The following is a 13,883-nucleotide window of genomic DNA, read 5'->3' as shown; positions in this document are numbered from 1 at the left end:
GGGGGGGGGGGGGGTTTCAGGCTGGGATGGGAATGGGGAAGGCTTGAAGAAACAAACCTAGGGTAAGGTTATTTGAAATTAATTCCATTTACAACCCTGGGGGCTAATGATATTATCTGTGAGATAGCCTTTCCCCTCCCATCAGGGAGGCCCACTAGTTTAGCTGCTCTAATTTTTCAAAAAGATGTTGAATTATAGGGATAGTTTTAATGCCAATGCTTATGTAAAATTTAAAAAAAATACCCAGAAGAACAGGCTTTCTTTGTCTCCCTTGTTCTGCTTGCTTTATTATTATTCAGTAAGCAAAATAGGCATTTTCAGTTTAATAGCTAATCTATTATCAGTGTTCTGCAATTTGTTGGTTTTTAATAAAAGCTCCATCAGTAATGGAACCATGGATAACTAGCAGCTTTTATCCACAACGCCTAACATTTTAACGCTAAAAATGTCACACATACATTTTGATTTCTTGCTCAGGGATGTTTTTAAAATTATTGAGTGTTTAGACAGGTTGGTTTGTTCCTTTTCCAGGAGTAGGCCCATAAAAAGGTACCATAGTACTAAGAAATAAGTATACAACAAAACAAGAGGCTTCTGGCCAAAGTGACATTCAAACTTTTTTTTTTTAAGTTTGAAACTCATAAAATGTTACATTTTTACAAAGTACCCCCCTCCCCACACTCCCGCTCTTCCTTTCTCTCATAAAAGCCTTTCATTGTTGGTGTAACATTATACACATAGGAAATGTATCCTCATGTATATTGGGTATTTTTTTCAGTTTGTTTTTTCTTCCAACATTTGATCAATGGATGGTGAACTGTTTGGGCCCATAGAGATCTCCAGACCACCAGCTCATGTATTTGAAAGGCATCTGTTTATTTTAAAAATGCAAATGTGGCCTACCTCAAAGACTGACAGGCAAGAAATGTACAATCTAAGCAAGTCAGGGGTTTCCAATCAGGAGTTGTGTTTCCCCCTTTCTATCACTGTAGGATCCCTTGCTGTCAGAACCACTTAAATGATATCCAGGAATCTCAATGAAATGGCCCACAATTAAAATAAGCAGGATAATCCCTCAAGAATTATTCAGGCAAATAATTTTTTTTTCCACACAGTTTAAAGTAATGATAAGGTCATTTACAAAAGAAATCAGAGCCTTTGAAATGTGGACTTGTAGACAGAGGCCTGCCTGGAGGAGGGCCACAGATAACAGGGAACATAGACTTCTTAGCACCAACCTCCCGGTCCTTGGAACTGATTCTGATGAGGAGAAGGCCCAATAAGGTTAATACCCCTACTTTGATCTCTGTCAAGGCACACCAGCAAGAATTAATTTACATTTCAGATGAAAAAGGTTGACAGCATGAAAAGGCATCTTGTTTCTGGTATGTGAATGTGCTGTAATAGGTCGGGAATTCTGAAAGGAAGTTCTGAGGAAGCTAAAGGGATAAGCCTTACTGCTGCTTTTATTGGGAAGGAGATGAAAGGAAAACAAATTTCAATATGCGCTGTTCTGTAGAAACATGTAAGCCAAATGCTTCCTAAATTTCAAGAACTGCTCCTTAAAAAACATACAGCATATCTTAGTGACACCATTGAAAAAGAAATATTTGGGGGAGGGGGCTGAATTGGAAATACAACAAATGAATCCCACAGCATCTAAATTTCAAATTCAATGGTTTGTTTTAAAAAATAATAAATTAAAGAAAGAACTTAGAAAACATAGCTTTGTGTTATAATAATACCCCTTAGCCTCTTGCCAGAGGTTTTTAAAAGCAAAGGACCAACTTTGTCTAGAGATCTGAGCTACCCTGAGATGTAATGGTACAAAATAATGATCAGGAACTCGCAGTTGGAAGGTGACACTTTGAAAACCAACAAAACAAAAAAATCAATTAGACCTTTAAGAGAAATACTAAAATATTATATATGCTAAAAATAGGGTCATAGCATGGTACAGCAGAAAGAATAATGGCTCTTCAATCAGAGTCCCTAGCTTAAAATCCTGTTTCTGATTCTTTTGACCTGTGTGACCTTGCATAAGTCATCTTATGATGACTTCCTCATCTATAAAATGAAGGAGTTCAATTGGCTAGGCTTTGAGGTGCCTTCTAGCTTTAGTGTTATGATCCTACAATCCTATGAGGAAGAGGAAGTTAGCAGATTGACTGCTCCTTAGAACATGTCTCCCAGAGACATCAGTCTCCTAAATACATCTGAACCTTGCCACTTCTAGTAGCCACTCATCTTTAAATAGGTAACTCTTTATGGCTACAAGGTATTTTTACACATTTTGATTAATATCCTGTGGTAAATATGACAAATATAATTTATCTCCATTACATATATGAGGAGAGTGAAGGTGGGAGAAAGTAAGCATTTTGCCCAAGGTCATACATCTAATAAGTCCAAGGAAGAGCCAACACCAAAATGGCACTCAATTCTTAATCTTGGTGTTTCAGAAGGCAACTGAAATCCCATTTGCCTCTGCATTGCTTTTTAGTATAGTCTACTGGCCAAGCAGGTAATTGTTGTTTTTATTTGTCCTTCATTCTTGAAGAGGACCAATGACATCAGAAGGGTGAAGTCTTGACTTGCAAATGAACTGGGTTTAAGTGAGGCAGCGCTGTGCAAAGTCATCAATCTCCCTCTCTCTCCAGAGTCCAGTGGCAAGACATCATTAGATATCAAAGGTTACAGTTAGTCACTACTTCTGAATACCAAAATCTCTTAAAAGACTTAGAATGATAGACTCCTAGAGGTAGAAGGTATCTCAGAGGTCATCTACCTGTACAGAATCTTTCCTATCCACCACCATGGCATTGCTAATAAGTGGCCAATCAGACTTTGCTTGAATATCACCACTGATGTGGAACTCATTACCTATATAGATGACTCATTCCCCTTTGTCATATTACTAGTTGTTAGTCAAGCTCTCTCTACCCAGAGTTGAAATCTGCTTCTGTAAATCTTCCCTCTGGGCTTTTGCTCTACCTTCTAGGGGCGAGTGAAACGAGACTACATCAAAAGGCGCTCATTGGAATCCTGAGTGGCATCTATTACCTGTGTACCCTGGGCACGTCACCCAATCTTTGTAGACTTCAGTTTCTTCATCTACAAAATGAGATGATTTCTAAGCTTCTTTCTTGCATTAAAATCCTTCTATGTGATAGCCCTTTTGACAAGGGAAGACAGATATCATAGAATTCTCTTTTCTTATCAAGGTTAAGCCTTCCCAGTTCCTTCAGCCTTATCTTGCTATGTATGGCATAGTTTCAGGTTTTCTCATCAACCTGGTCATACTCCTCTAGATATTAATCAATTAATCAACAAGTATTTATTAAGTACCTACCATATTCCTGCTACCATCCTAGGGGATCAGAGACGGAAGAAGAACATTCCTTACTTTCAAGGCTGTTCTATCAGGGGAAACATATGCTCTGTCTTTCCATGGTCTTTCTTAAAATATGATTTCCATAAATGAACATAATACTATATATATGGGGGCAAAGTACAGAAGGAATATCACATCCTTCCTTCTGGATATATGCTTCTGTTAATGCAATGTAGTCTCATTTGATTTCTTGGCTACCATTTCCTACTATTGACTCATAGTAAGCTTTCAGTTCACTAAAATCTTTTTTTTCACATGAATTGTTGCCTAATCAAAACATCTTGCATTTGTATAGTTGATTTTGTTTCTGCTCAAATAATATACTTTGCATTTATTCCCACTAACTTTCATCTTATTGTGTTCAACTCATCATCTTAACTTGTCCAGATGGTTGTCCATGAGTTCTACTGGTGATGACAGGAGGGCTCTGTCCAAGTTGCAAGTTTCTTCCTCCCACACCCATGGCTAACCCGCAGGACATATAACATGTATTCACTCAGGTTTGCCATTAAGGATGCCCCTTGATAGAAGAGGATTGGAGCACTAACAACATTTAAGCTTTTTTATTTTACTTTTACAAAATGTCTACTCCTATGACATCTACTACACAGAACTATGTACTATACTCATATGTGATTATCACAGTAAACTACGTGCTATGTGCCTTTGTACAACAATAAGGACATAACTGGATAAATTTGCAAAGTTAAAACATACAATAGAGTTTTCAGAATTTAGTAGAATTTGGCTTATGATTTCTATATACTGACAAGTGAGCTTTGTAGTGGATTTCCAACATCTGAGCTTTAAGTTTATATTTCAAAACACATGTTGGGCTCTTGGCCAACCAGAAATCAGTACAGTATCTCTTTCTAACAAGGAGACAGTCTGTGTATGTGTATGTCAGGAGATTTGGGCTCTATAAACTCCAACCTCCCTTTCTTATTCTGTAAGTAGAATTACATTCCTCTCCCTAACCCTTTGAAGTTGTAAGGCCCAGAGTTCTTTGGGGGTAGAAGGTGGGGAGGAGAAGGAGAAGAAGAGTAAGGGAAGAGGGTCTGTTTAAAAATTACAAATTTACTTTTAAATTATCCCCCCTACGTCCAAATACTTTGGTTGTGAATGAAGATGTCAAGAAGTCAAATAGGATGTAGAAGGGTCTCATTAAAACAATGGTTCTATGATGGGAGACTTCCTGGGCCAGAAATAGAGCTTCCCTGGGATCTTGAACTTTACCCTGCCTGGATTCCAGGTAGAAATACCATAAGATATTTATTGTTGCTTTTTAGTTTTGCTTCAGGCTGGTAGCAGCTAAAATAATATCCCTTAGTGCTGCTACTGAGTTCACTGGACTGGTCACTTATGTTCCATTCAGTTTCTAATTTCCTGCTCTCTAGGAGACTCCTGTAGTGCTCTAGGGACTATTTCTTCAAGACCCTCAATTAGGCATAGTCAGGTTTAGATGAAGAGAAGTGCTTGGAATCTTAGTCCAGGGAAAGAGACCAATCTGGCAGGAACAACCTTAACAGCAGCAGTAGGCACTGATGTTTTGTAGAAGATCAAAATGACAAGGGAGCCAGGGAAGGGATAGATGAGCCCAGCAGCCAGGATTGGCTCTTCCCAGGCAGCCCCAGCCAAGCTGTACCACCAAAGGCATGTCATACTTAACCCTCCAAGAGCCCAGAGGAGTTAGAACACAGTAGTGAAATGAGCCAGAGAGCTTCAAATATCAGAGCTGAGCTTTCAGGAATTCATCTTGTTAAGAGAAACCCCCCAATTTTTTCTGCTTTTGTGATAGAAGGAAGGAGATGCTAGGAGTGAGAATGTTTCCTCATCTATGACATGGGGGTGTGGGTGTAGGGGGAGAGAAAAGAGGGGAGGTGGTGCATTAGATGGTCTCTCTGGACCCTTTCCAGTTCTAAATCCTGTGACTCTCTGGCCAAAGCACCATTATTGAGTTCTGCCTCCAATTTCAAGAGAGGGATGGAACCATGCAAATGATGTTTTAATTACCTGCTTGAATATGAACAGCAGCCACACTTCTTCTGTTGCTTATTTTCTTAAACTTCCTGCGAGCATCATATCCTCTCCAGGCTAAAAATACAAAACCATGTGCTGGGAATGACATTAATTTAAGAAAGTGCTATACTGTTGAGATTGGCTGGGTCTTTTTTTTAATCTTTTACCTCACTCCACTCTCTTTTCCTCTTATAATTTTCCTCTTCCCCCTCCTTTTTATTGATGCTTTTACATTGTCATCAGTTCCAATGAGTCCCTTGTTCCTAGAATTCTACCTTGTGATTAAAAAAATACGGAATGTTTTGTAATATTATATGCCATCCTCATGGAGAGGCCATGCTGACCTCTGTAACCTTCCATTTTCAGGGTATGTGCTACAAAATTGAGTGCTCCCCATTGTCTTTTATTGATATTAAATAAACTCTGGTTCATGAGCAACTGTAGAGCCTTAGGTCTAAGGCTGTCATTTCTAGGATAGGATTCCTACCTGAAGCTTCCCCTTCCAGGAAATTGGGTTGAGGAAGTAAATGACTCCAGTCACTTGGAGAGTTCTAGGCATTTATCTCATCACTTAGTGATGAGGTTAGAGGTACCAATATAATCTCTTATCATACAATTTATCACACAAGGGGTCTTTAAAGCTTGGGGTTCATGGAGGTTTGGTTTTGGGATACTGGAATAATTCTCTTTTGTCCCTTTGGATTTGGGGAAAGAGGGACAAAAAGGAAAGCTAAAGGAAAGAGAAACACAGGGAAGAAAATAATGGGAGAGAAAAGAAGGAAATTGGGGAAAATAGGGAAAGAGAGAGAATGAGGAGAGATCAGGGAGAAGATGGAAAAGGAAGGGATTTAAGAAGGGTAGTTTGCATTTTCCAGATATCAGAGAGCAGAATTTAAATTGCCTAAAAAGAAAGTGGGGAACAGCTCCCTCTCAGCTTAAGCACTTATCTTTATAACTATCAAAATTAATGGTTCCAGTTTGCTGAATAATGGAATCCTGGGAAGAGGAAGGTGCATGGGGCATAATAACAATAGAAATACATGTCCTAGGTCCAGCATTTTTCCCTAGGAATGAGGAAAACTATCAATAATAATAATAACAAAACCCATTCACTCAAACGTTATCTGTAGAATTAATGAAAAATACTCAATTCCATTCAATAAGAATGTTTTAACTAGATGCTGGGGATATCTCCATTAAAAAACAAACACCCACACTATCCGTCATTGCTCTTTTCAAACTTAGACCAGCCCATGACATCTCAGACCTCTCTCCTCTCCATCTTGGAAGCCCCAATCTCCTTAATAGCAAATAAATCATATATGGTCTTCCCGTTTCTTCCCCTCCCCTCCCCATTTCAGTTCCTTTTTTTGGGGGGGATGGATGATATTCCTTGAAGCCAGGGACAGTCTTTCTTTTTGCTTGTATTTGTATTTCCAGAACTTCATACATAGTAAATAATAAAATATTCTTTCTCTGTGTCTATCTCTCTGTCTCTGTCTGTCTTTCTATTTCTATCACCCCCTCCTGCAAGAGGCTTTCATTCTATATTCAAAAGGAGATGAGTTGGAATGGAGTGAAAGATCTGCATGACTAATACATTTTTCCATGGTTTATACTGTTCATAAAGGTAAAAGCATTGAAGCCAGGACATTACCCCAGTTCCACCATAATTAGTTTGGTGATGAAATGTGTCTCTTTTAGATAGGGAGAAAAAAAGACACTGAGGGATATTACTGGAATTGCACAGACAACTGTTAGGCCAAGCCAGGGGTGGGGAATCTGTGGCCTCAAGGCTGCATGTAGCCCTCTAGGTCCTCAAGTGTGGCCCTTTGGGCCACATGTGGCCTTGAGGCTACAAGTTCCTCACCCCTGGGCCAAGCTTTAGGTGATTAGCAAATAACTTCACAACCTGAAATGCCAACCCAGTACAGAAGACAGCTAATGAGCACACTTACCTGACTGGATGGTAACAGCACATTTTTCTCTGTTCTCTTTAACTCGCTTGTATCTCCTAGCTCCAAGCCACCCCTTGGCATAAGCCTGTATGACCACCACCCTGCCTATGACTTCTCGAAGCAGCAAATTTAACTGTTCTACGTGATAATACTTGAGGAAAACCTGAAACAAACAACAATTTCAGTATGAGTCAAGTCAACAAGCATTTATTAAGAAGCTATATGAGAATTTTTTTAATTAAAAAAATTTCTTTTTAAAAAGGAGCTATTTGCCAGGCACTCTGCTCAGCACTGTATTATACACACATAGGCATGAGAAGAAAACATGACACTCTACCACACAATACTCTAAATAGAAATATGAATAGCTTCATCACCAGGAAGTCTTTGCTGCACTGTAATCAGTACAATCAGAAATCAAAGAAATAATCATCTGTGGAGGAAAAAGCCAAAGCAACCTGTCATTAGTTTAACCTGTGAAGTGTAAGTGTTGCCACACTGGGTAATAGTAAGTTACTCCCTTCTTTTCATTATTCTCCTTTACACAGGTGACTTATTTAGTGTATTCTAATACACTCCACTTGTAAAGGACAGTTTATCCTTGAATATGTGCAATGACAGGAAGCAAGTATAATATGGGCAAAGGAAATCAAAAGATAACCCCTGAGTCTCTGTTCAGTCAATGACTTTGATTTTCTCTCCTGCTACAACTTTTACCTGAGCTATGACCGGCTTTGAGATTTTCTCTCATCTCTCTGACCCTGCACACCCTCTGCTGGAAAGTGCTACCAAACAGAAGCAGCTTAGAGGCCAGCAAAAAAAAAGAAGGGAGAAGGAAGGGACTTGTGTAGTCCACAAATGAGATCTTCAGAACCCCGAATAACAAGAGTATGTCAATGCTTATGTTCAAGCCGGATTCCTGGGCTGGTTTGTGGTTGGCAATTTAAAGATGGTCTTCCATAGGAAAGAGATAGTAACACCGAATGGAATAATTACCGAAGAATGAAATACATTGGGGTGCACTTAATTAATACATTATAATACCTATACATAATGTAACTACATGTTCCTACCCTCCAAATTCAGATTAAAAAAAAAACAGTTTGATCACTGTCATTGACATTAATGGCATGTCCAATAAAGGCAGGACATAGGCAGGAGCATACAAAAAACTGGAAAAGACATTTTAAAAATATCCAAATGCTTAAACCCCATGTTCAATTCAATTAAATCCATACACTTAATAAATATTAAGTACTGATTACATTCAAGGCACTGGGGATATAAAGACAAAAGGACGTGCACCATCCTCTCACCTTTGAGATCCTGCCATACCTGACCAAAGACACCAAAAGTTATCTCTAAATTAAGGTGCTTCTTATTAAGCCAGAGGCAGGGCTCACAGTCATTCGGGTCATTTGTTTAACAGAATCTCCAGAGAATGGAGATAAACACTTATGGCATCATGGTGACTGATATCCTGAAAAGCAAAGATAAAAATTACCTTTGTTTTCCCCAACACCCAGTGTTCTAGTTTGGACTTTTCCAAGATAGCAATGCAACTTTCCTTGTTAGCAAGTGGTGACTGATGTGCTCTGAATGCCAAGTAATAGTACCTATGAGGCAAAGAGAGAACAATTAGATTCATGCTTCAGGGTCTTTGAATGTAGGGAAATAGGACTGTGATGGACACACTAACACTCTATGGTCTCTTTATTATTAGTGAAACTGCTGCATACCAATAATAATGTGTCATGTATTACTTCAAAGATGATAATGCTACAGGGAGTAAGAAAAAATATGTGGTTTATATTTCCCATGTCTTGAGATTTTGCTATAATGTTTCATTTAACCTTTAGTTGTGTGGAAGGCAGTACAGCATATCAGAGAGAGTGGGATCTAGTACAGCCCACACAAAATGATTCCTGGTGATCCTGAGCCAGTCACTTAACTTCTTACTGCCCCAGACAGCTCTCCATGGCTATAAATTGCACAACAGTTGCTAGTTTGCATTCCTACAGGGATTTCTCATCAGCACTTCTGATTCCCATGAAATCACAGATCTGGATTCTTTCCCCCCAAGTTATCTAATTTTGACAATTCTGCTAGTTTTGATTTTATTAATTTGGATTTAATATTTAATATGCAATTAAAAATAATGGATAACAGCTTCTTTTGAATGCAAAACAAAATCATTTGTGCCTCATAGAATTCCAAGCTGGATGCTGGGCAATTTATATATTAAAAGTAAACATTGAAAATGGTGGTTGTAAGTCCCACTTACTGGAGAGGCTGAGGCCGTCTCATTGTTATCCTCTGGAGTGCTAGGGTAAATGGGCTATTCCAATTAGTCATCCACAAATAAGTTGTGCATTAATAGAATAAGCCTCTTGGGAGTGTGGGATACCTGGTTGCCTAAGAAGGAGTCAACTGTCTCAAGTGGGAAATGGAACAGATTAAAGCTTCAGAGTAGAACTAGCCTAGGTGGCTAGGTAGAAGGAAAGAAGGAAGGAGGGAGGGAGGGAAGTTAAAGTTTACTGCCTGGGGCGGCCAGGTGGCTCAGCGAGTAAGAGCACTGGCTCCAGTGTTGGGATGACCTGGATCAAAACCGGGCTCAGATACTCAGCACCACACCCAGAAATAACTGGCTGTGTAACCTTGAGCAAGTTACTTAACCCCAATTGCTTTAAAAAAAAAAAGTTTACTGCCAGGCTCCTTGGAAACATTTATGTTCAGAGATCAAGGTGAGAAGGAAGGAAGGAAGGAAGGAAGGAAGGAAGGAAGGAAGGAAGGAAGGAAGGAAGGAAGGAAGGAAGGAATGGTACTGCATTTCTTTTGTGGGAGGTGGGGAACTGGACCTATGATTTCCCTGATGTTGGAATTCCCTATAAGAAAATTCCCTCTACATCTATCAGTGAAGATAGGAACCAGTGCTGCAAGTTACAATTTTATAATGCTACAGTATTAATATCCTCAAAATAATCTTTAATTCTATTGTGCACATTTTCAGTGATCTTTGGAAGCAATTTGCAGGCAATGTAGAATGTATATAGACTGTAATAATACAACCAACACTATCTGCAAAATAGCACCTATATTTAAGGAATATTTTGTGTAAATATATTTATTTTCACGATACCAACATTTCAGTTCTCTTGTTTTACAAGACTTGTTTTAATGAATTCTGAACTTTCAGGTCAGTTTTTCTTTTTAATTCAAAGAATAATTCAAGAAACTTTTCCATTTTTCTTTAAAAAGAAAACAAAAGTTCTTGAATATATTATTACTTAGCCATCTTTTTTTTGAAGAAAGAAATTTTTTAAGAAGAAAATTAAAGGATGTTTTCCTCCTTTCTTCTTTGCTGCCATGTATAACAAATTTAACCCATTAGAAGCTTAAAAATGAGCTGAATTTCCTTGCCAAGAGGATTTTTCTACCATCTCTCTCTCTCTCTCTCTCTCTCTCTCTCTCTCTCCCTCTCTCTCTCCCTCTCTCTCTCTCTCTCTCTCTCTCTCACACACACACACACACACACACACACACACACACAAACACTCTAATCTTTTACATTTGGGTTACACTCAAATGGAGAGCTGCTTCTACTTTAATAAAAAAATGTAAAAACCTATTCCCTTACCCTTCCCACTCTCATATTATTGTCCTGAGAGATAATTAGTTAGTACTCAAGGCTTTTAACCTTTTAGCTCAGACCTAAGAGATTTTTTTTAGAAGTTAAAGTTTACTGCCAGGCTCCTTGGAAACATTTGTATTCAGAGATCCTTGGGAACCCTTCCAAACTCTAAGATATCCCCACTTCCACCTTTGTGAGGAAATGGCAAAGCACATTCTGGTGCAGAGACTCTAGTGGGTAGACTTGAGCAAAGCCACAGGGCATCTGGGCCAATGCCCAATGGCCTACTGAGACAGATGGCTTCTGGAGCCTAGGGGGGTGGAGGAGGAGCAGTGGAAGCCAGCTGTCGGCCTCTGCCCCTCCTCAGCAGGAATGACATCAGCAGATTCCCTTGCCCTGCCTCCTTTCTAGCTCCCCACTGTTATAGCTCAGTATGGTTTCCCTGTCACAGCTTGACCTGATCTGATTTGGGGGATGGTGGAAAGGTAAGTATCTCCAGTGGGAATGGGTGATGTGAAAGAGTATATGGGGAGGGAGGTGGTGTGTGTGACAGAAAAATCAAACACAGAATTCCTGAGGCATGCAAATTCAGTAGTTAGATTGAGACTGCAACCTAGAGTATGACATTCCATCTCCATTTCTGTGCATTTGCACTGACCACTCAGATTCCTGGAGCATACTCCCTTTTGTTGTGTTGTTGATGTTCAATTGTGTTTGACTGTGATCCTATTTGGGGTTTTCTTGGCAAAGATACTGGAGTGGTTTTTTATTTCCTTCTCTAGCTCATTTTATAGATGAAGAACTGAGGCAAATAGAGTTAAGTGACTTACCCAGGATCACACAGTTAGTAAGTGTCTGAGGCTGCATTTGAACCCAGGAAGAGGAGTTTTCCTGACTCCAGGCCTAGCCCTTCATCCACTGCACCACCTATCTGGTCTACAACCCCCTTACCTTGGCTCTTCAATCTCTTCCTTCAAGGCACAACTTCAAGCAATGCATTCTGAAGGAAGTCTTTCCCAATTCCAACTTCTAATTTAACTATTTTGTAAATATTTGTACTTTTTAACTTTAATATTTAGGAAGCATGTATTTTTATATGTACTTATCTCTTCCATTAGAATGTAAGTTCCTTTTGAATAGGTATTTTTGCATTCTTTATACTTTTATTCCCAGCCCTTAGTACAGTGGCTGGCCCAAAATAAGTGCTAAATAAACATTTATTGATTGACTCCCTGGTACCCAGTTCCACTAGACCATGACATTACATGGGCTTGTATATTAGTCATTCAAGCCTTACACATAGTAGATTCTCAATAATTGTTGCTGGTGATCATGAAATATTTCCTGAGCACCTACTTTGCACACTATGGGGAATATAGCAGATGCAGAAGAAAAAGTTCCTGGTGTCAGATCGGAAAAAGAGTTGTTTGCTTGTTTGATTTTTAAAGCAGAGCCAGCACCCTCATCTATAAAGACAGGTTGAACTAAACAGCATCTAAGGTCCCCTTCTGACTCCAGAAGACTCTGTCAGAGTGTCCTGTCTGGCTTGTGGTAGAGGTCAGCAGTTTCTAATTTCCAAGTGAAAAGAATGCACACACGGGCTAATGTATCCAGGGAAATTAATTATGAACTTTGCCATTTGAACCCATATTTTTTATTTAGAGATGCTAATCCACTTCATGTTCAGGAGCCTTCAGCTCCAGAAGAATGAGGCTACAATGTCTGAAAAGAAGTGAGGTCTTCAAACCACCCCGGAAATATAAACTTCCTAAAGCAATTGGGTAATCATAGAAATGTTCTTCATTATTTCCCTCCTTTTGTACAGTGTTAGTAGATGTTACAGCAAAGGTGACCTAGATATGACCTAGATATGGAGACCTATGGGCTCCAGGGCCATGTTTTACCTGAAGGGACCCAAGAAAGATAGTTAAAAAAAAAATCTTGTTTTGTAGCCCAGTCTGAGTGCTTTACTGAGCCTCATAGTCAGGAGCTGACCAAAAAAATCAGCACATGTAATTTCCTTTCTAGATCTGCTCTCATAGACTGACTTGGTAGAGGAGCTGGTGCAGGCAGTCAATAAGTCAATAAGATTATCTATGGGAAAAATCAGTCATGAGAGTCTGGAAAATTTGAGAAAGTGTAAAGACTCATTTCTGTATTGCATGTGTTCTCTTATATAAGGTTTATCCTCAAATTAGTTTGCAATTTAGAGGAAAAGCTGCAGATGTCTGAGTTAATCTATTTCCCTTGTTGCTACCTTGTCTAAACATGCAAATCATTGCCCTTATAAAGAAATCAGTGTATGTCTCTGTTCAAAAATCCCATTTGATTTCTGTTAAAAATTACTGTTTAAAATGTTTGATTGTAAGTCTTAGAAACAGATATCTAAATCTTTGGAGGACAACATTTTGACAGGGAGCATTGACGGGAAAAAGGACAGAAAGAGAACCATCCAATTATGTTTCAAACAAACTATCCCCAGCTCTAGTTAAAATAGTAAAATAGCTGAAGGGTAGAAGTGAAAAAATTACCCTTGTGACTGGGAGAAACATAGTCATAATGCCTTTAAAATGACTTTAGACAGTCTATATAGATTTTTTGTTCTCCTACCACAGAGAGAGGAAGGAAATAGGAACTTCAAGTTCATAGAAATTGGTCATCAAGACCTTTCCTGGATATTGCTATTGAAAGGCTTAGACAAGTGAAAGAATCACATGTGATTGAGGAAACAATCTTCACTGAGAGATAAACATGTTAGGGCACTTTGACATTGAGTCAGCACAGAGCTTGTGAATGAGCCACCAGGAGGATTCAGGGCATGCTTGCTAGTAAAGAAAGAGTTGTCTATTCATGAGAAAAATTGCAAATGGCACTATGGACA

At 39.0% G+C, this 13,883-nt stretch overlaps 1 protein-coding gene, 1 long non-coding RNA gene and 1 other non-coding gene across 7 annotated transcripts in view; 1 reads left to right on the top strand and 2 right to left on the bottom strand.

The window, feature by feature from the left end:
• Positions 1 to 13,883, bottom strand: part of LOC138155352 (myosin-IIIb-like) — a 381,066-nt gene that overhangs the window by 244,582 nt on the left and 122,601 nt on the right. For all 5 annotated transcript variants that reach the window (XR_011166807.1, XR_011166808.1, XM_069080561.1 and 2 more), the window contains 3 exons: positions 8,876 to 8,987; positions 7,372 to 7,534; positions 5,408 to 5,488 (listed from right to left, as the gene is read on the bottom strand). Coding sequence is in view for 3 of the 5 variants with exons in the window: in XM_069080561.1 (XP_068936662.1) it covers positions 5,408 to 5,488; positions 7,372 to 7,534; positions 8,876 to 8,987 (356 nt within the window). In the remaining 2 variants the exon portion in view is untranslated. The remainder of the gene's footprint in view (positions 1 to 5,407; positions 5,489 to 7,371; positions 7,535 to 8,875; positions 8,988 to 13,883) is intronic.
• On the bottom strand, positions 5,700 to 5,803 carry LOC138155604 (U6 spliceosomal RNA). Its single transcript, XR_011166892.1, has one exon. It is a non-coding gene; the product is annotated as a U6 spliceosomal RNA (small nuclear RNA).
• The window catches only part of LOC138155353 (uncharacterized), a 53,426-nt gene continuing 50,946 nt past the window's right edge, over positions 11,404 to 13,883 (top strand). The window contains exon 1 of the long non-coding RNA XR_011166809.1: positions 11,404 to 11,487. This is a non-coding gene — a long non-coding RNA (uncharacterized lncRNA). The remainder of the gene's footprint in view (positions 11,488 to 13,883) is intronic.

Source organism: Petaurus breviceps, unplaced genomic scaffold, assembly GCF_028583685.1.
Source record: "Petaurus breviceps papuanus isolate PSGF00001 unplaced genomic scaffold, PetGlider_PUasm1.0 91133, whole genome shotgun sequence".
In the NCBI taxonomy this organism is placed as follows: domain Eukaryota; kingdom Metazoa; phylum Chordata; class Mammalia; order Diprotodontia; family Petauridae; genus Petaurus; species Petaurus breviceps.
The sequence above is the reverse complement of the archived record's forward strand: the minus strand, read 5'-3'. Positions and strand labels throughout refer to the sequence as shown.